This window comes from Petaurus breviceps, unplaced genomic scaffold (genome assembly GCF_028583685.1).
Source record: "Petaurus breviceps papuanus isolate PSGF00001 unplaced genomic scaffold, PetGlider_PUasm1.0 90779, whole genome shotgun sequence".
In the NCBI taxonomy this organism is placed as follows: Eukaryota; Metazoa; Chordata; class Mammalia; order Diprotodontia; family Petauridae; genus Petaurus; species Petaurus breviceps.
The window spans coordinates 11,733,949-11,760,168 of NW_027187344.1; the positions used below are offsets into that span (position 1 = coordinate 11,733,949).

The window sequence follows — 26,220 nt, forward strand, 5'->3', positions numbered from 1 at the left end:
AAAATATCAGCTATGTATGCTACTGTGCCCTGGCTGAACAAAACTATGGTAGATGCTGGATTCTAAACTGAAAAATTAGTATTTTAGATAATAAGTAGTTGCCTCATTTGCCTAGACTAATTCCTAATGCACAATTTTTATGTTATTTCACTTAACCATGATCCTGACATGGTTAGGCTTTCCTCCATTACCCTGAGTAACGAAGAGTAAGTTATATCTCCCTAGGAGATGACAGAAAGACGAAATTGATCAGCCTCAGAACACAAAAGTATAAACCACAGTCATAGATTTGCTAAGTAAATTTGTACCAGTTGCCCAACATAGGTCTTTCTATTCCCCATGTAACCAGTGGTTGCATAATGAAAGACTCAGCCCCTGCCTCTAAGACTTACAGGCAATCTCTCTTTGGCGTAGATTCTCAGTCTCCTCCTGGGTTATGGCCATCAGCTGTTCCATCTTTATCCTGGAAAGTTTTCATTCGTTAAAAAAAAAAAAGTAACATCAAATCTAGTTGTATCAGATGAAGATGCTCATTGGACATCCTAACTATGCACCTAAGTCCCCAAAGCTCCATCAGTAATTAGCTGAATTCTCTTAGGGAATGAGAAGTGCTGAGGAGTCAATTTTCAAAAATCTCACAGCAGGAAAAATGCATTAACTCATGGACAGAAGAGAGACCCTGCCAATTAACTATAACTACTAATGATGGAGAGGGCTGGATGTTGATGTAGATTGGTGGTTGCAGTCAAAATGGCAGTGGAAGGTCCTTGATGGTATTTTGGCAATCCAGATGACTGTAGAACATAAATTTCTAGTGGGTATTTTAAAATAATCTGAAGCTAGTAATTAATTTCTAATCCAATCACTTCCCAGGGGAAATGGATTCTCAGTAATGGATAAAATGATATAGATAGCCACTCCCAACACTTTCGGGAATTTTTTTGGTAAAAGGCTTTGATTTAATTCTCAGAGTTCATAGGAAGTAAAGAAGAAAGAAAGGGGTTCCTAGGGAAAAAGAACAGCTTGCCCTAAGCTAGCTCCAACAAGCTTTTGATAAGCTAAACACTTACCTCTCATTTTCTAGTGACTTCAAGATTTCAGAATTTTTCCTTTGTCTGTGGAGAGGATCAAAAGGTTCTTCTTCAGTCAGGTCAGTTTATTATTGCAAGAACCTGCTCCTGTATCCCTGAGATACCTGAGGAATTAGAACACCTGGCAGCAGGACTGAGCACTTAGTCAATAAAGACTTGCTGCCTAAGAGGAAAGCTAGATCTCAGCAAAATGGTGAAGGATAACTTTGTCTTGTGAGGCCTCTCCTCTCCCCTGTGCTGCAGTATTCTCCAGAATCCCTCGTTTTGTCTCATGATAACCCAGATGCTCTATAGCTCCCTTCCCTTATAAAATAAAAATAAAATCTGCTATCAGCTAGGTGTCATTTTGGAAAGGCCCTGATGAACAAATCACCCTAAAATGATATTGATGATATGCAACTCTGGGGCAACTGCATTTTAAAGGGCTGATGCCTTCACCCAAAGAATGACTCCTGAATGGCAGAATCTTAGGCATCTATAATTCCTGGTGGGAGATATTTTTTGGCAGGGGGGCCTTCCCAGTACCCCTCAAATCAAACTATGGAGGCAGCTGCCTATGTATAAGTTTGGCTTGGATACCAAGATTTTTCTATGTGTAGCAGCAGGCTGCCTGCTGGGCACACTTTGGGGAAGAGTGATACTGAGGGACCAGGAGGCTTACTTCTGATTATCTTCCAGGAGCCTCTGAATCCGGCTTGAGATGTTCTGCTCTGTTTGCTTCAGTTGTTCCTGTAGACGTTGACGCTCTCCATCCAGGTAGCGCTGATGCTCACACAGGCCCTTGTCCAGCCGAAACTGCTCCTGTGGCAGAAAGCAGAACACTTGCAGCAGGGAAGTCTGCAAATCCAAGGAGTAGAGCTCCTGTTCCTCAATAAGCTAGGATGCAGGTGCTTTTAGGGTCAGGGATGAGGGAAGGACAGAAATAAGGTGCAGAAAAATGTCCCTGTCCCTGTGTTCACAAATCCCTGTCCTTCAAGATTTCACACTGCACAAAGGAAACAATTTCAGGGAAAGAGACAGTTAGGAATCCACCTGCAGTTCAGAGAGTCATAGACTCTTAGTAGGAGTGGGGATCAGAAGGCACCTTCGGTGATTTGGTTTAACTCCTACTGTATTTTTTTAACTTAAATTTTTCAAGTTTTATCAATGCCTTTTATTTCCTACACCAATCATTCCCCAAAACGGTGCCACCTGACTGAACACTCTTTTGTACAGAAAAAAACAGTTTAGCAGAACTGACAGATAAAACAACCTGGGTGGAAATCCCAGCTCTGCAGCTTAACTGCTGCTGTTTGTCCTTCATTCTGGAAGAGGACCATGACATCAGGGAGGCAATGCCCTAAGTACAAGTAAATTGGATTTAAGTGAGGAAGGGCTGTGCAAAGCCATCAGTCTCACTTTCTCCCTCCAGAGCCATCTGGATCAGGAGGACTGGAGATAAGTCTCAGTTTGACTGAGGCAACACCCATTCAGTGAGAAGGTTAGGTAAGAAATGAGGCAGAGATGGTCTCTTTTCACCTAGTCAAAAAATAAATAAATCCACCAGGTGAAGACCCTCAGGGTTTTTGGCCAAAATCTAAACAAAAGTTGCCAATTACATTCCCTCTAAGCCAATCAGTGCACAAACAATGACCAGGTGGGGTTGGCCTTGGCCCTTGGTTGGCCCATCCATGACAGCCAGAGTGATTTAGTTGGCTATGAAACCTTGGAAAAAATGGTTCATCTTTCAGAGCCTCAGTTTCCTTCTCTGTAAAATGAGAGGATGCAACTGGATGACCACTAAAATCCCTTCCAACTTTATGTCTAGGATCCAGATGACCCCATCAGGCAGCCACAAGGCACTCCCATAATCCCTCAGGAGGACAGAAGTGTGTGTCATTGGATCTTCTCACATACATTTATCAAGACTGGTTATTGGAATTAATCTGGGTTTGGCTACTGACCCCTCCCCTTTGTAGATGAGGAAACTGAGTCCCTAAAAAGGTGGAGTGACTTGCCTAAGTCACCCAGATCACACGGCAGAGTCAGGATTCATACCAGGTCCTCCCACTCCAAGTCCAGGACTCAGGACACTCTATGCCACACAGCTTCATCCCAAATCAGGTTCACTCAGAGTTAGGCAGACAATCCATGTGATGTCATGGAAGGTGACAAAATTTGGAATATGCTAAATATAAACTTCTGTTTGGTAGAGATATCAGGAAGTCTGACCAAGCCTAACTAGTGCTACAGGGAATGATTTAAAAATTCGGATGTCAGCAAGAGATATGGTCAGTCTAAGTTACAATCTCTGAATGATGTGCCTAGTGACACTACCAGTCAAACCATGGCAGGATCTGCCCCTGTCCTCCCTCATCACTAAACAAAACATGTAACTGAGGGAGATATGATCTCAAGTATACTTCTGGGGAAATAAAGGCACCAGGACATACTCACATGCCACAAAAGGCTAGTTTGTCTCTCAATCATCTGGAACTCAGGGTAAAAGTAGATTTCGGAGGGGAAGGAGAGTCTGGTCTCCACGGGGATCAGTTATCTGAGAACAATGGCCTCCACACCATACCCATCTCTGGATCCTACCTCACTATGCCAAAGATGCATTCGGGGACCCGATATAGTCCACCCAGCCCCACGCTAACAGCAATTGCTGGCTGCTACCCATGGGTCTGGCAGGGACGCACCTCTTTGACAGTCTGCAGTATCTCATCCTTCTGAATGTTGCTTTGCTGGAGGAGCTGGGTGTGCTCCCGCTGCCCAATTTCTAGGCGACGTTCAAATTCTAACTTCTCCAGCATCTTTTGTTCCTGAGAGAAGAGGGAAACAAAGGGTCACAGCAAGAAAATGGAATGAGCTGCTCCCACCAGATCTTGTTCTCTTCTTAATCAAGGCCAGAGGGCCAACATAAAGATCAAACCCCAAGCCTGAATATCTCTTGATAACATGCAACTTTTCAAAGTGAAGAAACCCCTATAGGTGGCAGCCCACGTAAGTGGGTGACAGACACAGACTCTGAAGTAGAATATAAAGATGGACAGGGATTTCTGGGGCAGTGAACCAGAACGGTTAATGCTCCACCTGTGAAAATCAAGCTAGAACATAACACATCACCTGTCCTAGTTTTTTCATACCCAAGAAAAGGTCAGGGAAGAAGTCAAGGCTACAGGGAGAAAAACAATACCTACACTTTTACAAATCCAACTTCTCAAGAATCACTAAGAGAGATAAAGTCTGCAGGGGATAAAGAAATATTTGGTTTGGGTCATGCATTAGTCTCTTGGCTGAAACAGTCACAGCTTGTTTTAGCAGAGGGCCAAGTTAAAGCTGGTCTGCAGCAGGAAACCTTTTCTGCCCTGCCTGATAAGAGGAATTGGATTACACTTCTTCAAGAGAAAGACCCTCTTCTGCTGTCAGCGTCTTTGTGCAGAGTGGGGCTGCTACAGCTCAGCTCTTCCAGGCCTTCAGAGACACCAGGAGGCTAAACAACAATTATAATAAAGCTAATATTTATGTAGTCTTAAACCTGGCAGAGCATTCAACATGCATTATATCATTTGATGCTACTATTATGCTCATTTTGCAGATTAGAAAAGGGAGACTCAGAAGAGTTAAGTGACTGCCCACAGCCCCACAGCTAGTAAATGTCAGAGACAGGAATGGAAAGCAGGTCCACTGCTTTGTCAACTCTGGTGCCAAGCACCAAGATAGCACATAGGAACAGTCATGCCAGTTCTTCTCAAAGACAGTTCTGTTATTATTATTAGAAGGAAAATTATAGTTGAATTCTCTCTTCTCAGAGAGAATGAAACATTGGGGTTTTCCAACACGTCCACCTCAAACCCTCCTGTTTTTGCAGGCTTCCATTTTTCAAAGGTTTAGGACTTCTCCATGTTTGCTCACCTTTCTCTTCTCATAATCTAAAAATTTATTCTGAAAAACAAAAAATAATAGCAGTTGAGAGAAAGGGGAGTTGGCACAAGGTCCCCAGCAGACCCATCTAATGCTGTTTTACAGCAGTCTTTGAAGTACAGAGGCTTCACTTGTAGGAATAAAGTCAAGACAGGACAAGGAAGCATTGGGGCTTCTGCTATGCACCCATTTGGGAGGAGTGGCCAAAAGCCACCAGCCCCCTAAGTATTTACATCTGGAGGGGAATTCAGCATGCTGAACCTCACCTGCCACTCAGTCTCCTCCTTTACATAGCTGCAAATTAGTCCATCAGTACTATCCACCGAAGTCTCTCCTCCATCTCTTTCCAACACTGGGAGCAAGAACTGGGAGGGTGGGTAGTATTCAAGCCCAGATTCTGAAAAAGGGCAGGTCCAGGTCTATCCACATGACAACAAGAGACAAGGTCCTAGGCCAGACTGGAGCCCCTAGCTGGTCTTGAAGCTAAATATCTTCTCCCACCACTTTCTACTATCCAAGATGGATTCATTTTCTAATCCAAAGAAACTTCTCTCTGACAAATGCAAGTTTTCCCATGAGAATAAGCACCTTCATACATGGCCCTGGGCTAAAAATACAGAAGAGGGCAGGGCCCTGATTTTCCAAAATGAAGGGGAATAACAATATGGCTAAGAGAAGCAGGTAAAGCCCAAACCTAAAACAATTCTTTACAGTATTTAAATTTGGAATAGGTAGTGGGTGGGTACCTGACAGGAAGGGAGACAAGGTGACAGGAGCAAGTTGGAAAGGATCCCTTGTCCTGTGATGGAGAGGACAGTAAGTTGGCCCAGGAACTTATTACTTTGCAGAAAGATCCTAGGATCTGGCTCATCAATGCAATAAAGCCCAAAAAATAAGGGGTTCAAGGAACACTTTGGACATGTCTCTCTTCCTATCCAATGCCTATACTCATGTTTGAGAGCTTCATGTAGTGATAAAAACAACACCGGAAACCAAACTCTAGATTTTACCTTTGCAGAGAAACTGCTGAATGGCCTCTGTACCCATACTACATACAGCCTCAGGTGGATAGACCATGGATTCAGCATCGAGGCTCAGAGTCTGCAAAACATCAAAGGTAGAAGCAAGCCTCCAACAAACCTGATATCTCCCTTCTTCCAATATTTGTCATCCTGAGGCTAGCTCCCTAGAACTTATAAAAGGAAAATGAAGAACATCACCTACTTTTTAATTTGGGGGACTGTCTTGTCATTTTGCATAACACTCATCTATGCAATAAACTCTAGAGGGGGGCAGCTAGGTGACAGTGACTAGAGCACCAGCCCTGGAGTCAGGAAGACCTGAGTTCAAATACACCTCAGACACTTAACAAAAAAATAAACTCTAGAGGGCTCCTATTAATGCTATGATCAAAGGTAAACTTATCTGGCATTTAAAGTCCCTGCCAAAACCCTCACCTACTTTTCTAGCCATATTATACATTACTCCCCTTCAAGCCTTCTATGGCCCAAACAAACTGGCTTTCCTGCTGTTTCTCATAAGCAAAACTCTATCTCCCATCTCCATGCTTTTGCACAGGCTGTTCCCCATGCCTGGAATGCACTCCTTCCTCATTTCTGCTTCTTAGAATTCCTACCTTCCTTCAAAGCTCAACTCAAAAGCAACTTCTTCTATGAGGCCTTTCCCAATGCCCCCCACCCCATAGGTTGCTGGAACCTCCCCCTCAAACTTATTTTGTGTATATTTATATGAGTACATATTCCCTCTCCTAAGAAACTGTAAACTCCTTGAGGGCAGGGGCTGTTTCATTTTGTCTCTGCATCCTTGAGGTCTAGCACAGTGCCTGTAATGGTAATGTAATTTGAATTTGAAGATCCCTTTGTATTGGCAAAGGTAACAGGTACTTAGCACTTAGTAATTAATCAAGCCTCTGTTAAAGAAACAGAAGGTATGAATCCCTGTTGCTGACGTAATAGGAAGGGGCTGACTGAAACAGGAAGCTAACGCTGTGTGTGTACATAAGGAAAGACCCTGGCTGGGAAAGACAGATCTTCTTGGAGCAGGCTTCATGGAGGAGGAAGCTGCTGCTGCCACTGCTGGGGAGGCTGAAGAGGAAAGCCTCCTCTCCACACCCCACCCCCCCCCCAGGCTAGAGAGAATGATTTTGATTTGGAGAACGTGGATGAAGTTATTTTGATTCTGGGAACCAGCTGAAACTTCTGTTGAGTCTGAGGGCCAGCCGGAGCTGCTAAGGATTTCCTTGGGTCAATCAGAGCTCAGAGTGTTAAGGATTTCCAAGGGCCAGTCAGAGCTAAGGGCCAGCCAGAGCTGCTGAGAATTTCTGAGGGCCAGCAGGAGCTGCCGAAGACTGAGAAAGCATGACTGTGATGCTGGTACTTTGCATGAACCTGTTGGTGGCTTTGTTAAGCCTTGACTTCCCAGGAACAGAGACTGTGAAGGATTTGAGGTGGACTGGCCACTGTGAACTTCAGTGTGGAACAGAGACTGCACGGAGAGCTGGACTCTCATGTCTTTGGGAGGTCCCTCAAGGACCTGGGAGCTGTCTGCCTTTGAACCCAGGTGACAGTTTGGTGAATCTAGGTAGGATCTGGAACCATGGAAGGAGATCCAGGGAATCTGAGAAACCATTCCTAGTCAAGCTGAAAGATACTTGGATATTTACTTGGATACTATATACTGACTAAGAAATTGTAATTTACTAGTGACCTAGGGGTGGAGGGTTTGTGTATTTTCTGATGATCTGAATAGTGAATGATAAAGGATGATTGATTGACTAAATGATTGTACTTAGTGATTGATGACTGAATAGGTGACTGATTTGTAACTTAGTGTGCCCCATGAGTGGAGAACTTTAACTATTGTACTTTGTGTCCCTTGAGGAGGCAAAACTCCTTAAGGATTGAATGACTAAGATGACTGAATGCTTGAGTTACTAAATGATTGTTCTTTGTTCAAAACTTTATGACCACTATAGTGAAAACTATGTGGCCATTTTCTGTGATAAGTTGTTGCGAATGCTATATTCTGATTTTCTGTGACAGGTTGTAACATTGTGAATGCTGTATCTTGATTTACTGTGAATGTTTTGCTTTGATTTGTGTTCACTATTACTGTGTAATCAGAATCTTAAAAGCTGTTCACAGTAGCATTCTTCTGGAAAGCTTCTCCTACTTGGCTTTATAGTGCCCTGGCACGAACACAGTAGGTGTCTAATAAATAATTTGCTTGTTTCTTAATTTATTTTCCTAAAAGAGAGTGCTGTCCACTTTGCCAAAGGGTAAAATAAAACAAAAGGAGTGCAAGCTGTGATGAACATGGCTCTAATTTACCTCTAAGGTCCGGACATGAGCCAGCATCTGGGGCAGTCTCCATATCAGATTTTCACTGATGTCAAGAGTGCGTAAGCTTCGAAGTTCCCCCAAGGTGTCGGGCAGATCCTTCAGTTTGTTATCTACAGAAAAATCCCATCACACAGCTCAGTGCTCAAACTAGTGACGGAGTGATTGCCACTTAACTCATCTGGGTAAAGCCCCTGAGTCTGACACTTCTGGGGGACTAGGGGCTCAGTGGGGTCTTCTGTTACTTATTCCAACACGCTCAATATATTTAGCAGGATCCACTCTCTCTAAAAGATTTTGACAGCCCTAAATGGAGACACTAAAGCATCACATGGAGAAGCAGACTGCTTAGATCAATTGATGAGAAAGAGTGAAAAGCTGAGTCCCTCAGGCCTGACTTCCAATCCCATCTACTACCTATATCAAAATGCTGTGAATTTGAGAAGTTATTAAAACCCTATGTGGGGGGGTGGCTAGGTGTCCCAATGAGTAAAGCACCGGCCCTGGAGTCAGGAGGACCTGAGTTCGGTTCCGGCCTCAGACACTTAACACCCACACAAAAAAACTAGCCACAAAAAAAAAAAAACCTATGTGGGGAAGAGGAGAATAGTCAATTGGGAAAAACAATCTTTGAATCAAATATCTCTGATAAGGGTTTGCTATCCATGAAATACAGAAAATTAACAGAACATATATATATATATATATGTATATAAAATACTGAATGCCATTTCCCAATAAAGAGGGGGCCAAAAGACATGAACCAACATTTTTCAAAAGATGAACTGCACACTATTAATAACCATATGAAAGGATCAAAATCACTAATAATATGAGAAATGCAAATCAAAACAACCTGGCATTTAACCTCGTAGCCATCAAATTGATAAAGTAGACAAAAGATAGAAATTGTCGGTGGTGGAGGAGCTGTGGAAAGCTGGGCATGTTTATGTACTGCTGGTAGAGCTATGAGCTGGTACAACCATTCTGGGAAGCAATTTGGGATTATGCAAATAAAGTGACTAAAATGCTTTCACCCTGTGACCTAGAGATTCCACTGAGAGGCCTATACACCAAGGAGATCATTGATAAAAAGAAAGCTCCAAATACACCAATATACATACAGAAGTACTTTTCGTGGTAGCAAAGAACTGGAAACAAAGCAATGGGGAATGGCTAAAGGTTTGTGAATATAATGGCATATTACTGTGCTATAAGAAATAATGATTAATGAATACAGAGAAATACAAAAACACTTCTCTGAACTGAGGCAAAGTGAAGTAAACAGAGGCAAGAAAGCAGTATACACAATAACTACAGCAATGTACATAGAACAACTACAAATCAACCAAAATGGAATGTTTTAAAAATAATAAATAACAAGTTTGGCTCCAAAGAAGGGATATGGGAAGATATTTCCGCTCACTTCTCTTCAGAGGCAGGAGATTCCCAAGTGTAGAAGACTTCACATAGCATCAAAGGTGGGGTTTTATCTGGGGTTTTTATGTATTCACCTAATCTACTGACTTTTTTTTCTCTCCTTCCCTTATTTAAGAAAAATTATTTGTTATAAGAGATGGCTCTCTGGGAAGAGCACTGGGGTGGGAGATGGGAGGTGGGAGGAAATCTGGGCAACGTAAAAATGAATTATCAATTTTAAAATATATTTTATAAGAATAAAATATATTCTTTAGATATTTGTGGTAAACCCTATCTCTTAATCACTGGCTCGTTCATAATCACAGCTCATTTGGTCTGTGGAAGTTTTTCCTTACAGAACACTTTCACTCTTTCAATTATATCTGCTCAAAGCATGTGCTGCTGTTCAGTCATTTCACTCCTGTCTGACCCTTTGCAACCCCATTTAAGGTTTTCATGGCAAAGATACTGGAGTGGTTTGCCATTTCTTTCTCCAGTGGATCCATTCTGTCAGGCAGAGGTAAAGTGAATTCCTCGGGATCACACAGCTGGGAAATGTTTGAGGCTAGATTTGAACTCAGGTCTTCCTGACTCCAGGCCCAAGTGCTCTACTCACTGAGCTTCCTCAAAGCATGTACAGGCACTAGACAGCTCAAGCCTAATTGACCTTTACTCAGGTGAAGAGACCAGTAATGAGAAGTTTATCTTGCTCTCATACCTTTCACATTGAGAGTCTGGAGCTGGGCCAGGTCCCCGATGGACTGTGGAAGACATTTCAACTGATTTTTTTCAATATTCAAGACCTGAGATGGAGAGAAAAGAGAATAAGAAAAACTACACATACACATACACAGGGCAAGTCACTTAACCACTCGATTCCTAAGACTAGAAAGTACAAAGCAAACAATCTATTGGTATAGGAAGTTTTCTTATCAGTAGTTCCCTATGCCAATTAAACCACAGATCTGGTCTTTAAAACCAACCAACAAACTATTTACTCCAGTCCTTGAGGTTTGCAAAATACTTCTATCACAACAACACTATGTGGGAAGTAATATACATATTGTTATCCTCATTTTATAGGTAGAGAAACAGAGGCTTAGCGCCATTAAGCAGGTTCTGCACAATCTCCTAGCTGGGTGTCAGGGTCCACCTGAATCCAGACCTTTTGACTCTGAGCTACGTACTACAATGTAACCTTCCAACCTTATCTCCCACTATTCTTCTCATACACTCTATGCTCTAATGACATTTTGTTGTTGTTCAGTCATGACCCCAGAAGTTTTCTTGGCAGAGACACTGGAGTGGTTTGCCATTTCCTTCTCCAGCTCATCTTACAGATGAGGAAACTGAGGTAAATCAGGTTAAGTGACTTGCCCAGGCTCACACAACTAGTAAGTATCTGAGGTTGTTTTTGAACTCATGAAGATGAGTCTGACTCCAGGCCTAGCATTCTATCCATGCTGCCACCTAACACCCAAAGACACCTGGTGTTCTCTCTCCTCTGAGTCTTTGATCAGGCCATTCTGCTACTCTCTCTATCTACAATGCCCTTCCCCACCCACTCCACCTAAGTCTAACATCTCATTCAAGGCCACTCCTCCAGAAACCTTCCTTGATACTTGGAAGTGGCCTCTGCTGCCTCTAAATTCCCACAGCACTCACCTCTACAATTCTGCTGTCATGATCTGTCTTTGTTGAGAAGCAATAAGACACCTCCTAACCAAGGTACAGAGACCATGACTGTGGTCAAGAGGGCGGGGGCCTTTTTCAAAAAGAGAGCCTACCCCTGGGGCCAGAATGCCACCACAGTCTTTTCAACATTGCAAGGACAAAGTGCAAAATTAAGGGAGAGCAGCACCCTTCCTGGACCTGCTTGCCAAAGCTGAATAGCTCATTCATCAGTCCCAGGGACCGCAGTTCTCAGTGTGGAGCATACCTGAAGAGATGTTAGCTGTCCAAGAGCATCAGGAAGAGCCGTCAGCTGATTATCATGAAGGTCCAAAACCTGCCGAAGGAAGACAGGTCTTTCACACACCACTAGTCAAAGAGCTGAAAGGGCTTCCATAGACCAGAATGATGCCCTGGGACCTCCTGTAAAGGTCAGGTGGGGGGAAAACACCCTAATAACGGAAACTTTAGCTTGCTGGTTGCCTTCCTTCAAGGCCCAGCTCAAATTACATCTCTGTCATGAAGACTTATCAGCTCAGAATAATTTCTCTCTCCTCTGAAATAACAGGGTCAGTAATTACTCGTTCCACAGGGAATCATGCACTACCTTGTGCTTCTGATACCCTTATTTGTCTTTGTTATTTAACTCCTCATGTAATGTTTTTCCTTCCCTATTAAACTGTAAATTCTTTGTCCTTCAGAATCAGGTCTGTATCCTCTTTTCCTATATCCCTACATAACACCTGGTTCGCAGCAGGCCCTCAACAAACACATGATGACTGACCACACAGAATTGGAGCTTACAGGGACCTCAGGTCACCATGGCCAACTCCTACCATTTCTGCCACATCCTCCACAAGTGTTTCCTGGCCTCTCCTGGGACACCTCCGATAATGAGGAAGCCCGGCCCCCTTTTCTACAACCCCATTTTTTATGAGTTTTTTTCCTTAGGTCTGACTGAAATCCATCTCTGCAGCTTTTAACTGCTGCTCCTTGTTCTGCCCCTTGGAGCCAAGCAGAACGAGCATCATCCTTCCTCCACAAGGCGATCCTTACAACACATCTCTCCCCTCAGTTTCTTCACTAGAGCCTTTGCTGGTATCATCCCTAGGCTCCTCAACACCTTGGTCACCTTGGATTTTATATCATATATATCTTGTTTGGGGAGAGAATAAGCAGACTGTGTAATGATAACAAATCCAACTATCATAGGCTTCCACTGGACTTTACTTTTAAATCACCCACAGATTTAGTTTATGTCCATTCTTGCTGCCCATCACTACAACTGTGGAACCACATACATGTGGAAGTTGGCAGAACTTTAATAACAGCTAAATAACTGAAAAAGGACCCTGGTCTCAGGCCACAATCAAGGTTCCTGAGGAGAACGGGCACATTACCTTTATTGTTCCAAGGTTCAGGAGGCTGCAAGATTTGGGAACCAAGGAAGTGAGGTAATTTGTATGAACAATCAACACCTATAAGGAAACAAGTTGGAATGGTGTTACAGCCTAAAGGGCTTCAGGAAAAAGCATCAGGGCAGCCTAAGGCAGGAAAGAAAAGTATGTGTACATTTGAAACAGATATCCAACCTTAGAATTCAGCTCTGAAGGGGCTTTGGAAACTACCTAATCCAGGGGTTCTTAACCTGGGGTGGTCCATGAACTTGGTTGGGAAAAAACCCCAAAACTATATCCTTATTTTCACTAACCTCTAACTGAAATCGAGCATTTCCTTCAATTATTTAAAAACATTCTGTTGAGAAGGGGTCCATAGGCTTCACCAGACTGCCAAAGGGTAACAGGACACACAAAGAGGTTAAGAAGCCCTGATCGAGTCCAGTTTCTACGCCTGACAGAAGAGGAAACGGAGACCCAGAGGCAGAAGGGGATTTGCCCTAAGTCACAAAGCAAGTTAGCGGCAAAACCGCGACTGGAATCCTGACACAGAATGCTTTTTCCACTCTACCACACAAAAGCGTACGTGCAGTATAGTAGAAAGTGCACAAGACTTGAAGCCAGAGGACTTGGGTTCAAATCCTGGCCCTGATGTTTGTGTAACCACAGCACAGTCACCCATGGCCTGGGCCCCCATTTTCTGCCACATGAAAGGATTGGAATGGGTGATCTCTAAAGTCACCTGTAGCCTTGAACTACACTCCTGTAAAGATGACAGCAATAAGTAACTTTACCACTGCCGTCAGATGCTACCACAAAGGGCTGTGTTTAGCACTATTAAAGGTTGTTTATTCCAGCCACCAAACAAATACAGAATTTCTGTCTCTGACAGTTCTGAATCTCTGGCACCTCACTCAATCTCTGCTTAAATACCTGCCATAGTAGGGAGGTTGCTGCTTTGTTTCAGCTAAAGAAACGCTGAATTTGGACCAAAGTTAGGTGTGTTTTTCTGAGGTATCAATGGCTTTGCTCTGGTCTCCCTTAGGAGATGCTGCATAGGACAAAGGAAAAAATGTAAAAATGACTCGGGAAGGTGTCTGAGCCAAGAGTTGAACTAGGAGAGGCAGCTACATTAGAGCAGTACAAGTACTGGACTGTAGTCAAGAAACCTGCATCCAAATCCTGACTCTAATGTATACTTCTCACTCTCTGGGCAAGTCAGCCTCTGGGTTTCAGTTTCTTCATCTGTAGAATAAAATAGTAATACTTGCACTACCCACTTCACAGGGTTGTTACATACAAGGGAAGCTCAGTGTAAACCTTAAAGCCCAACAGAAATGTGCTTTACTATTATAATGATTATTGTTAATCATAATCATGATAACAACAATCAAGGTAACCAAACCAATGAGGCCAAAAATTATATTTAAAAACCACCAAAATCTCTCTCTCAAAATTAAGACTTTCTCACCTTCTTCTGAAGTACTTTGCATGTTGAAAAAACCCCAAATGGAATCTAATGAAAAATCAAAGTAAAGAGTTAGCTCCCCACCAAACACCTTCCATTTTCTAATTTACCCTGTATATAGGATAGCAAGTACAGTGCAGGCATGGGAGATGAAGCTGAGAAAAGAGTTCACGTGGGAAGGAAGCAGCGGAAAGTCCCAGGGATGCACAACTTGGGAGAGTTTGGGGAGTAGTACTTATAGAGGTTGATTTCTATCCAACCCATTTTGGTCATCAGTCACCAGTGATCAAGCATTTAAAAAATAGCTTATCTGAGGGGAGGGAAGAAGGAGGAAGGGAAAGAATTTGGAACTCAAATTTCTAAAATGAATGTTAAAAATGGTTTTCACGCATGATTGGGGGAAAATAAAATACCAAATAAATAATTTTTAAAAATAAGATAAAATAGAGGAGAAATAGCTTATCTGAGTGTAGTTAGTAGCTTAACATGAAGTAAAACTATTGATCAATATGACAAAGCTTAGCATGCTGGTATAGTGTCTTTATTAATAAATTAATACTCCTATGACCAAGCAAGGAAACCCCAGCATACGTTCCCTGAAACTTATCTGTAGGAAAAGAGCTGTATTAGTTCTGGTCTAGACTTCTTTAGCTTCACCTTAAGAAAAGCCTTAAATGTCTCTTTTTTGACTCCCTAAGCTCCAAACTGCCTCTGGGAGCTATTTCTCACCCTGAAGTAAAACTGTGAAGGGTCAGCTGGTAATCTAGACACAGAGCAAGGGGTTCTTGCCACTTTGGAAAAGACATGCAAAGGCCTCCCAGAAAATCCATCATTCCCACTCCAATCCATGTTCTTCCAGCATTCTAAGAGCTTAACTATAAACTCTTCTAATTTTGTGGTTATTTTAAAGCATGTCATTTTCAAAGTATCACCTCTAATTTTTAGCTGTGGAGAAAATTACAGGAGTCTCAAAATTCCTATCTCATTTTGGCAACTTGAAAAAAAAAGGTTAAGTTTATAGCTGTCCTTATTGTACACATCGGATCCAAGAAAATAAGTCAAATAAAACACATAACTCAAACCCCACCATCACATTACCTCTGAGAGCTCACATCTAGATATATCAAGGATGTCATCTGCACCAGCTTCTTTTGCCTAAGGGGAAAAAATTACAATCCTTCAATGTTAGCTCACTTCTGACAATATTTAAAGCAACCTTAGAAAGTTGGAATTCTGGCCACAGAATCATGGAATTTTGGATCTGAAAGGACTTTAGAAATCATCTACCTAAGGAGAAGAAAGCAAGCCAAGAGAGGGAAGATATCAGTCGTCCAGGGTCACATAGTCAAACAGACCAGAAATTATAACAAGTTAATATTCAAATGGACAAGTAAAACAGTAATAGAAGTGAAAATAACTCATGAATTATATACTATGAAGTGACAGGAAATAAGGAGTTATGTGTAAATATTATAAAAATGACCTGTGATAAAGTCGACCTCTAGCTGAACATCATCTACCTTTGTATCTCTAGTACCTAACACTGAACAGAGCAGGGTCATAGATTAAAACATGAAAGGGACCTCAGACATCACCTGGGCCCAAGCTCCACATTTTAACAAAAGACAAAAATGTAATTTAAGTCAATTAATATTTGCCAGGTGCCCACCATGAGTAATGCCAGGGATAATTCACATTTATACGGTGTGTTACAAAGTGCTTATCTCACTGCATGTGGTAAGTTTTGCAAGTATTATTTCCCCATTTTACAGATGAGAAAACTGAAGCTCTCAGAGACAAAACTGTCTTGCTCAGAGTCACACAGCTAGTATGTGATATGACAGGCATGCAAAGCCAGGCCTCCCAATCTCAAATCTAGTACTCTTCTTACAGCATAACAACTCACTGGGCTGTTGTAAGGAAAGCTCTTTAGAAACATTACCCTAGCTTCTCTTTCTCCTCTTCAGACACTCAGAACAAAACCAATCCATTCCCAAGACCTTCAATTTTCTTATTGAGCTCCCTCGACACCCTTTGAAGATATTAAGGTTTTAAAGGAGCACTTGTTCCTTCTTCCCCTATTAGAATGTTAGCATTTCATCATCACACAGCTCTTTCCATTGCTCAAATAAATGTTGTTTCCTAAGTTTCTCTGGACTCAGGTATTTGTATTTCAAGGTCCCTATTCAGCTCTAATCCTTTCATCAGAAGTGCTTAAAAGTCTTCTATCCCAATAAAGGCCCAATTTTTCCCTGTAGGATTATAAAGAGCTTCACCTAGGGTAAGTTATTCTTGGTTGTAAACTGATATCATTTGCCTTTTAGAACAGCGTATTTCAAGATCTCTTGCTTTTGAACTGAAGCTGCCAGCTCTTTATAGCTCCTTGGTATTTTTAACTGCTTCTTTCAGGATGTTTGTACTATTTTTTCTTTGACGTTGGAAGCTCTGGATTTTGGCTATAACATTACTGGGACTTTATCTGTTGGGATCCTTTTAGGAAGTGAGAAGTGGATCTCTTTACTTTTCTCCCTGGGTCTAATAGATTTTTTTTAATCATGGTTTTCAGGGAGTCTAACAATTGTTAAATTCTCTTTCCTTGACTTGTTTTCTAATTTGCTCATTTTTGGTATAAGCAATCTTACACTATCTTCTATCTTGTCACTTTTGATTTTGTTCCAATATTTCTGATGTCTCATAGAGTCACTGATTTGTATTGATCTACCCTAGTTTTTAAAGGCCACCTCTTGGGAAAGGTTTCCACATTTTTAAAATTCTTGCTTCATTTTCTCTAAGTATTCATTCAGTCCTTTTGGAAAATGCTTTTTTCCTTTGAGTCTCTGCTTGCAGTTGTTAGGGATTTAGATTTGCAATTGTTTTAGTTACCTTCTTTGATTTACTCATCTCCCCAGCTTTAGTTCCTGAACTGGGGCTTTCTGTTAGAGCCAGGTTCCATTCCCTATTGCATTTTTGGGTGGGATGGTCAACCCTGCTTGGTCTTGCCCTGGGACCCCTGAGTTCCTGCACTGACCTCCCAGGGTTTAGTCCTCCTGGGTCTTTAAAGTTTACAGCCCTGGGTCTCTAGCATTTCAGGATCAGTGTTAGGGACTTCAGTTGCCTTGGGCCTGAGATGTCCTGATCTGAGAAGTGTGGCACCATGTCAGTCAGTACTATGCTGGTCACCAGGACTTTCAAGATCCCCCTACTGGGACTTTCTAACCAACCTGGAGCTTTATCGGGGGAGCCCACTGTTCTTGCTATTCCCAGACACAGAACCTTGCAGTATATAGGTGTCCCACATCTGGTCATAGTGGTGCTCATTTTGCTAGCAGGGTTCTCTTTCCCAAAGCCTATGGGTTTCTGACTTTTTCTATAATTCTAGAACGGAAGAAGTCACAGTAATTTCTCATTGGATTTATTTCATCATCATATGATCTGGTACAAACTTCAGTTATAGATACGTGGGAAGTAGGCGGTCAGCCTCCAGTTCAGGCAGCCATGTTGGCCAGAAGTTCCCATTTCACTTTTAGAATTATAAAGAAGTTTTTCCTTATATCAAGATGAAATCTATTTTTCTGCAACTTCAACCCACACATAATTCCTAGTTCTATCTTTCTGGGACCTTTTTAAATAAGTCTAATCCTGCTTTCACATAACATCAAAGATTTCAAGCTAGAAGAAACTTTAAAGGTTATTTTTTTCCAACACCTTTACTTTAGATGAGGATACAGAAAATCAGAGATGTTGAGAAATTTGCCCAAGGGCATAGCAAGTGATCTTGACAGCAAGTAGCAAATATAGGATTAGAGCCCAGTACTTAGACTTCAAATCAACTAGGCTGTTCACTATGCTACATACAGTCATTATCTGGCCCCCCACCCCAACAAGTCTTCCCTTCTCTAAGCTAAACATGATGGTTTCCTTCCTGATACTCATGTGATATGCTTTCTGGATTTCTCCCTATCCTTTAGACACACTCAAGCTTACCAATGTTCTTTCTAAAACGTGACATCCAGAATTGGACTCAATAATTAAGATGTAGTCTCACCAACAGTGAATTCAGTGGAGCAATCACCTTCCCCATTCTATTAATAAGGGAGAGGATGGGGCGGCCAGGTAGCACAGCGAGTAAGAGCACTGGCTCCAGTGTTGGGATGACCTGGATCAAATCTGGGCTCAGATACTCAGCACCACACCCAGAAATAACTGGCTGTGTAACCCTGAGCACCTTACTTAACCCCGATTGCTTATAAAAAAAAATAAATAAATAAGGGAGAGGAGATGGGGAAGTAGAAGAAGGAAAAGAATAAGCATTCATAGAGTACTTCCTACATGCCAGGCAGTGTGCATAAATATTATCCCATTTGACCCTCACAACAATTCTGTGAGGTTGGCACTGTTATTATTCCCATTTTACATTTGAGAAAACTGAGGCAGAGTTTAAATGATTTGTCCAGGGTTGAATAGCTAGTGTCTAGGGCCAAATTTGAACTCAGTTCTTTCTAACTCCAGGCCCAACTCTCCATCCACTGTACTACCTAGCTACCTATTAATGCAGGATGATGTCTACTTCCTTTTTTTTCTTCCAGGCTAAGCTGAACAAGTCTAATTCCTACTTGAAGACAGCTACCATAGTCACCACCCCATCTCACCCCAAGTCTTCCATTCTTCAAAGTAAATATCCCCAGTTCTTTCAATTGATGCTCATTCTTTCTAGCTCACTGCAGAATGCAAGTCATGGCAGAGAGTAAAAAAATACAAGACTGAACAAGAGAAAATAATGAGATCAGAATTCATACTCACTAGACACATCTGGTATTCAAAGCGTTTTCGAGCTTCATCATTGGGTTTCCTTTTTCGGAAGAAGAGAGGCATCCTTCTGTTTCCACCAGAAGTAGTCACTGGATCTCTATGAAATGATTAGAGAAGTCAGCAACACAGAAGAACATATTGAGCTATTTCTGGTGCCTAAGAACCATTCAAGTGTCTCTGTTGTCTCAATGGATAGAACTGTCAAGCAATAACTTAAAGGATCCTGAAACTCATCACAGTAGGATTCTGAAGTCAAATTAGCAAATATTAAGTAACTGTTATGTGTATGGACCCTCAAGCCCACATGCAAAGGGTGCATTGTCTGGTGACCAGCAGCCAATGTGTTTATGATAAGTGACCACCACTGGAACCACCAAGAAACATAAGAAACTGGTTTAGCTAAGTGTGGCCAGGCTCAGTACCAGGTTGGCAAGGGTAATTAATCTTTTGACAAAAAAAAAAAAAAAACTCAGGAAGACCGTCTGCTAAGGATATGAGGACTGCAATCTATGTCAGTGGAGGGACCATCCTCACTGCAAAGATTATGGATTCTTGAAGCTGAAGACAACATGACAAAGATTTATTAGGCTGGTTCATTCATTCATGAGTTCAACAAATATTTATTATCTACTGTGTGTAAAGTACTCTGTGTGCCACACAGAGATGAAGAGTAGATACCCAAGTTCTCTAATAAGGTTGCATTAGATAATCTCTGAGGTCCCTTTCAAATCTGTTGTGGTTCATTTGGGGTTTTCTTAGCAAAGACTTTTTCTTGGCAAAGTCTGGTCTACCATTTCCTTCTCCAGCTCATTTTACAGATGAGGATACTGAAGCAAAGAAGTTAAGTGACTTGCCCAGGGTCACACAGATAGTAAGTGTCTGAGGCCAGTCTTTCTGACACCATGTGCTGTTCTATCCATCATATCTGGCTGCTGCCCCACCCCCACTCCCCCTACAATCTGTGTTAAGGGACTGAAAACTCTGACCTTACTCATAATTTAAGCCTCCCCTATATCCCCATTTAATTAATCACTCCATAAACATTTATTAACCATCTTCTATGTGCCAGGCACTGTGCTAAGTACTGAGAGATACAAAAAGGGACAAAAGACAGTCCTGCCCTCCAGGGTTCACAATCTACTGGAGGAGACAACAAACAAATCTATATAAACAAGTTATATACAGGAATACAAGTCACAGATAGGAATAATTAATAGAGAAGGAAGGTACTAGAATTAAGAGGGGGTGAGAAAGGCTTCTCGGTGAAGGTGAGACTTTAGATGAGACTAGATAGTAGCCAGGAGGAAGGGCACTCCAGGCACCCAGGAAAGCCACAGAGAATGCCTGGAGGGCAGAAACTGTCTGGTTCCCCTTCCTTTAGCCCAAAGATGTACTTGGAAAGCCAAGCAACAGGCTAGCCTGGATGGATGCGGTCTTAATGTCACAATTACAGATTCAGAATGTTTGAGCTCTACAGAAGGAACAGAGACCATCTTATCTTGCAGATGAAGGGAAATGATTTGCCCAAAGTCAAAGGGTGAGTGGGTAGAAGAGGTGGAATGAAAATTCTGGTTTCCTGACTCCCGGGCCTGCGTCACCCATGTCAGTTCACAAAGGTAGGTAATAAAGGTTAATGCTACTGAATACCCCCACGCCCCTCAAACCAGGGGCTTACAGCAGCAGAAGGCCACACCTCGGGATGATTCTAGATAAGTGCACCGGTTGGCTAGGGACGAGCAGAAAGGTCCACCATCTGGGTTCCCCTAACCAAGCACAGCCTTGCTAGCGTGGCCCAGGAAAGAACTCTCGGGTGCGGGGATGGAGCGAGACTGTGGGGTGTCTGGGTTGGCTGGGGGAGAAGGGAGAACCCCAGAACTGACGAGGGGGGAAAAACATTCCCTTGGTGCAGGGAGTGGGTACGGAACCTATTGCTCGAGAGGCTGGGGGTCCGACGGGGACAAAAGCAGGAGACACCAGGGCTCGGAAGAGGGTAAGGTCTGCGCCACCAAAGCCCCCCGCCCAGCCAACCAAAAAGGGGAAAAGGGTGTAGCCGAAACCCGGATCTTAGAACCTCCGCCGTACAGGAGAAAGAAACTCCCAGATGAGAGAGGGGACAAGATCTAGGGGAGCTGTGATTCCGGGGACTGACAGGGGAAGGGTCGGTCCCCGGCTCCCCTCCTACCCCACGAGATGCAGCAGTTACAGCTCACCGCGATCGCCGGCTTCCCAGCCACCAGCTCCCGCCCACAAGCAACATGGCCGCCGCAGCGTCAGCGGCAATTCTCGCGCATTTAGAGTTCTCGCGAGACTTGAATCTTCCTATATCCGGCAATACTCGATCTTCTTCCGGTCTTTTGGCTTCCAGCTCGTGGTGGTGAAGGTGCAACTTCTTTCGGTCGTCCCGAATCCGGGTTCATCCGACACCGGCAGCCACCCCGCAGCGTCCAGGCCAAGTCTCCACCTTCGTCGCCGCCATGCCGCCCAAGTTTGACCCAAATGAAATTAAAGTCGGTGCGTCTCAGGGCCTGGGAGGGAATGGGAGAACCGGGCCCTACTTCTCCCGCCGAGTCTACCCCCAGCCTCCCGCCGCGCGTGCGCCCGGCTCTCCTTGTGTTCCGGTCAGTTTCTACTCCTGGCCCAGCGGGTTCCGAGCTCCTCAGCCTTCCTTCCCCATGTGACGCTCCAGGTCTGTGGGATCCTCATCCCCTACCCCGCTCCAGAGCTCGAGTAGTGAGGACTCCAGGTCCTGGGTTGCCTTTTCTAGGGGCTTTTTGCCATTTTGTAAAAAAATGAGGATGGAGAACTGGTCTTGGTGTATTAAACCTACACCTGGAGTGGACAACAATTCTGGTGCAGGACCCCTCCCTCCCTTTACATTCTTTTCTGTACTAGCCCAGTTATTTTAACGTAAGGGTGCTTGAATCACTGCTTGGATGCTGGCTTTCTAGGTGAAAGACACCTCAGAAATTGTCTCGTCTCTTTTTTAAAAGATGTAATTCAGCAAACACTTGCTAAACCCTGAAGATAGACAAATGAAGTAGTCCTTGTGAGTAAAGACCTTGTTATATTGTGAAGAAAGCACTCTGCAAATCTCCAAGTGTTGTGAGTTGTAACTGTATATGTGAGCTCTGTCCTAGCTGGGGTCCTACTTTTAGTTCTCCACATCTGATATGCATTTAATAAATGCTTTCTGAGTTTCACAAGAGGTGCAAGCCCAGATTGTAGCATCATTTGGGTGTCATAAGTGATGTTTGCATGTGAGGTTTGCAATTATCATTCACTGTTGTAACCTAGACTATAAATTATCTCCTGGAAGATATTGTGGAATTGTAAAGGCTAACTGGTCCAGACACTGATTTTGCAGAGGAAAAGACCTAGAATGTATAAAGAATTTGCTTATCCATGATAACATGCCTAGTGACAGGAGCAAAGCTCTATCAGATATCCTGTGTCCAATGTACTTTATTGTGTCTTCCATATAAACACAGTAGAAAATAAGAATCTTTTGAGTCACATGTACAAGCTCACATTTTTTAAAAGGTCTTAATTTTTGGTTTTTTTCCTTAAGTGTTTTTAAGGTGCACTGGTGGTGAAGTTGGTGCCACATCAGCTCTGGCCCCCAAAATTGGTCCCTTGGGTTTGGTGAGTAAGGCTATTTTGTATTGGATACGAAAACTTTTTCTTAGTTTGCTGATTAGTAGTCATAGACTGCATGTAATGTTAGGGTCTCAAAAGCACATGTATTTGTAAGAAAAATAACTTGAAGTCAACAATCATAAAAGATGACAACATGCTGATTTCTGATATTGATGATTTCATTACCTCTAAGGCGTGTAATTAAAATCTGGAAATATTAAAACATTAGGAAAACTTGTGACAATTAGTGAGGGAGTAAATTAGTTTTAAGAACCTTCAGGAATTACTTGTGTTTATTTAATGGCTATTTATATGGAAAGTTGGAGGTGCTTTGGTTATAGGGCAGAATAGGCCCTCCATATCTTATCTCCCACCCCCATTTACTTCTAGGTAGGCTATGTTGTGAGTGTTGTAGAACAATATAATCACTTTTTATCTTTTTTTACTTTAGTCTCCCAAAAAGGTTGGTGATGACATTGCCAAGGCAACCGGTGACTGGAAAGGACTAAGGATCACAGTGAAGCTTACCATTCAGAACAGACAGGCTCAGGTAATTGTTTTGCTAGTTAATTTACTTTTAATATTGAAATTTGGGCTACTGACCACTATAAAGGATATAAAAGATTCACAAATGAACTACAACCCCCTCCAACACTGGTGTTGTAGCCACAGAGAAGCCCCAGCCCTGAAGGATATGGGAGTTCAGTGAACTAAAACTTTAATGTGATGGCAGTCAAAAAGTTAATACTGCCTTGGGTTCAGTTTGGACAGAAAACTACAGGCCCCATTCTAACCACATCTGGATTGCAGTGCTTAAAGGCAAAATTGGTTTTGCTTTTCAAGTAATGAAAATATGGGAAGAATACATAAACATAGATGACAGGAACAGGGTCCAGAAAGAATTTGACAGGCTAGATGTTTGAAGAATCCAGTGAGGTGAAATTAAATGGGGATCAGAGGCATCTAGGTGGCTCAGTGAATAGAGCACTGGTCCTGGAATCTGAAGGACCTGGGTTCAGATCCGACCTCAGACACTTAACACAAAAAAGGAAATCAAATGGGGATCAATGTGAAATCTGACACTTGGAGTTTTAAAAAGAAATTAAAAATCCAAGTGTTGGGCTGCAGTTTGTTTTTTAATTTTTTCTTTTGGGGGGGGGTAAGACAATTGGGGTTAAGTGACTTGCCCAAGGTCACATGGCTAGTTTTTTGTGTTAAGTGTCTGGGGTCTGATTTGAACTCAGGTCCTCCTGACTCTAGGGCCCGTGCTTTATTCACTGCTCCACCTAGGTGCTTCAGATCTTTATTAAATGAAACTTAACCAGTTCAAGATGGGGCTAGGAGGGGTAAGCCTAGAAGTAGTCTGAAAAATAATTTGAGTTTCTAGTCAGCTGTAACATGGCAGCCCCAAAAAAGGTAAATTCTTTCTTGGGTAGCATCTAGGACTGTGGAGGTGATAGTTCTACTTAATATCCTTTGCTTTGACTGGACTTTCTCTGGTATGTGGTAGGCAGTTCTGCCTGCAATATTTTAGGAGCGATAGCAGTAAACTAACAAAGTTGTCAGGAGGGTCATAGGTTCCCTCTCACTAAGGCAAAATTTAAGTTGTTTACTCCTGTAGTGGAGAGCTTTTTTCAGGTGTGCTTTGACCTGGTGACTTGGGTTCCCTCCATTTATGCTACTGTTTGTGTTGAAAGAAGTGGGACAGCACAGTGTATTGAATTGAATCAGGAAATCTGGGTTTAAGTCCAGCTAGCTAAGGCAAATCTTTAGACTTCATTTAATAGATTCTTTGTAACCTTAAAACCTGATAGAGGTACGAGTTAGGATTCCTTCCTTTGTTGTTTGGAGGTGAGTCTTTGTTAGGTAGGAGGCACCTGGATCCATCCACATTTGTGGAGATGAAATTCAGCCTTGCTCAGGAGCATTGTAATGGCTGATGACAGCCTTAGTGTTTGGTGTGCTGGTAGGCAAAATGTTGGAGAGTATACATTTGGAAAAAATAACCGAATTTTTCTTTCTTTAGATTGAGGTTGTGCCTTCTGCCTCAGCCTTGATCATTAAAGCCCTAAAGGAACCTCCTCGGGACAGAAAGAAGCAGAAAAATAGTAAGTTAACTTTTCTTGAAGAGAAAATTGAAGATGTTCCCAGCAAGTGTTTGGGATTTGATTTTTGCCTTCAGCCACCCGCCACTGCACCTGTGTCCAGTGTTATGTTGGCTGGTGCAATCCAGTGGTGAGCTGAGAGAAAAACCCAGCTTAGGAAACAGGGTTATTCTGCTTGTGGGTGACTCTGTGCCGAAAGCTTGGGAACAACTGGTTAGAGGGTATAAGGATTCCTGTCACCTTTGCTGGTGTAATGGGAGAATTAACTGAGTCCTGTGTGTGTTTTGTATAGTTAAACACAATGGAAACATCAGTCTTGATGAGATTGTCAGCATTGCTCGACAGATGAGGCACCGGTCCTTGGCAAGAGATCTCTCTGGTAAGAAGGAGCCATATAATTATAAAGAAACATGCGTTGGGGGTTGGTGCATTGTGTTAGGTACTATGAAGAGTTAAAATATGCATGACAAGTTTTTAAAATTAAGACAGTGCTTTGGGTTTTTGAGCAAATATGTAATGAAGTTGTGCAGCCTCTGTACTTGTGAATGTTTGACTTCAGCCACCTGCCACTGCACCTGTATCCAGGTTGTTGGCTGGTGCAATCCAGTGGTGAGCTGAGAGGAAAAACCCAGCTTAGGAAACAGGGTTATTCTGTTTGTGGGTGACTCTGTGCCGAAAGCTTGGGAACATGGAGCAACAAACCTAACTGATGAAGTCTTCAATTAAGTAGATGTGAAGACTAAACCATTTTTAAAATGCCTTTATTTGTAATATATGATATACTGTACTGTTGGTGGTTAATATTTTAAAGCAAGAAATCAGAGGACTTTGTTTTCCCTGCAGAACACAAGGTTGAGTGAATTGCATGCACTGGGAGCCTAATGCCTTATTTTCCCCTTTTGTTCCAGGAACCATTAAAGAGATACTTGGGACAGCCCAGTCTGTGGGCTGCAACATTGATGGCCGACATCCTCATGATGTCATTGATGACATCAATAGTGGTGCTGTTGAATGCCCAGCAGTAAGTATTAATGCTCCTTAATGGTATTTTAACGTTGTTGGGGACAGATTTAATATAAAACTGATGACATTTCTCTTCTTTCCGCAGAGTTAAAAGCTACAAAGGAGACTGTTGCAATAAATTTAATATTTGACAACAACAGAGGCTCTTCCGTTTTTTAGTCTGGAAAATTTGTGTCAGAAGCTACCATTCGTTCTGGGAAATAACACATTAACTTAATTTCTTTAGCCCTCTTGCTCTGCATTAACTTTCAGCTACTTTGGAGGAGGGAAGGTAGTGTAAAACTCGGGGCAGTTAATGGCAGTAATACTGGGATTTGGGAATCAAGAAATTGAAAA

General features: G+C 42.5%; 2 protein-coding genes and 2 non-coding genes across 7 annotated transcripts in view; 3 read left to right on the forward strand and 1 right to left on the reverse strand.

The window, feature by feature from the left end:
- LRSAM1 (leucine rich repeat and sterile alpha motif containing 1) overlaps positions 1–21,430 on the reverse strand; it is a 34,717-nt gene extending 13,287 nt beyond the window's left edge. Inside the window, exons 1-15 of one of the 3 annotated variants that reach the window (XM_069069560.1) lie at positions 21,331–21,430; positions 19,112–19,217; positions 15,410–15,466; positions 14,315–14,359; positions 12,847–12,924; positions 11,715–11,783; positions 10,494–10,578; positions 8,348–8,469; positions 6,008–6,098; positions 5,264–5,394; positions 4,989–5,018; positions 3,773–3,895; positions 1,753–1,892; positions 1,071–1,115; positions 393–463 (exon numbers count right to left, since the gene is read on the reverse strand). In XM_069069560.1, the coding sequence (XP_068925661.1) occupies positions 393–463; positions 1,071–1,115; positions 1,753–1,892; positions 3,773–3,895; positions 4,989–5,018; positions 5,264–5,394; positions 6,008–6,098; positions 8,348–8,469; positions 10,494–10,578; positions 11,715–11,783; positions 12,847–12,924; positions 14,315–14,359; positions 15,410–15,466; positions 19,112–19,217; positions 21,331–21,377 (1,240 nt within the window). In that variant the 5' untranslated portion in view covers positions 21,378–21,430. Of the gene's footprint in view, positions 1–392; positions 464–1,070; positions 1,116–1,752; positions 1,893–3,772; positions 3,896–4,988; positions 5,019–5,263; positions 5,395–6,007; positions 6,099–8,347; positions 8,470–10,493; positions 10,579–11,714; positions 11,784–12,846; positions 12,925–14,314; positions 14,360–15,409; positions 15,467–19,111; positions 19,218–21,202 lie in introns of all 3 variants that reach the window. The other 2 variants (XM_069069561.1, XM_069069562.1) reach the window with 2 other exon arrangements.
- A 13-nt stretch (positions 21,431–21,443) lies between these two features.
- Positions 21,444–26,021, forward strand: RPL12 (ribosomal protein L12). Of its 2 annotated transcripts, none has more exons than XM_069069564.1 (7): positions 21,444–21,631; positions 22,689–22,762; positions 23,208–23,306; positions 24,783–24,864; positions 25,154–25,240; positions 25,770–25,882; positions 25,970–26,021. In XM_069069564.1, the coding sequence occupies exons 1-7, from the start codon at positions 21,595–21,597 to the stop codon at positions 25,973–25,975; spliced, it is 498 nt and encodes a 165-aa protein (XP_068925665.1). In that variant the 5' UTR covers positions 21,444–21,594; the 3' UTR covers positions 25,976–26,021. The 2 variants fall into 2 exon arrangements, with proteins under 2 accessions (XP_068925665.1, XP_068925664.1); XM_069069563.1 differs by lacking the exon at positions 21,444–21,631 and adding an exon at positions 21,638–21,806.
- LOC138147247 (small nucleolar RNA SNORA65) lies at positions 24,942–25,073 on the forward strand. The gene has a single exon (XR_011164744.1). It is a non-coding gene; the product is annotated as a small nucleolar RNA SNORA65 (small nucleolar RNA).
- Positions 25,424–25,553, forward strand: LOC138147248 (small nucleolar RNA SNORA65). The gene has a single exon (XR_011164745.1). It is a non-coding gene; the product is annotated as a small nucleolar RNA SNORA65 (small nucleolar RNA).
- Positions 26,022–26,220: the final 199 nt, after the last annotated feature.

Coding starts and splice junctions, on each gene's coding strand:
- RPL12 (XM_069069563.1), top strand. CDS start 21,656: ATGGGAGAACCGGGCCCTACTTCTCCCGCCGAGTCTACCCCCAGCCTC. Junction 21,807..22,688: donor TTCCCCATGTGACGCTCCAG/GTCTGTGGGATC, acceptor TTTTTCCTTAAG/TGTTTTTAAGGTGCACTGGT. Junction 24,865..25,153: donor CAGAAAGAAGCAGAAAAATA/GTAAGTTAACTT, acceptor TGTTTTGTATAG/TTAAACACAATGGAAACATC.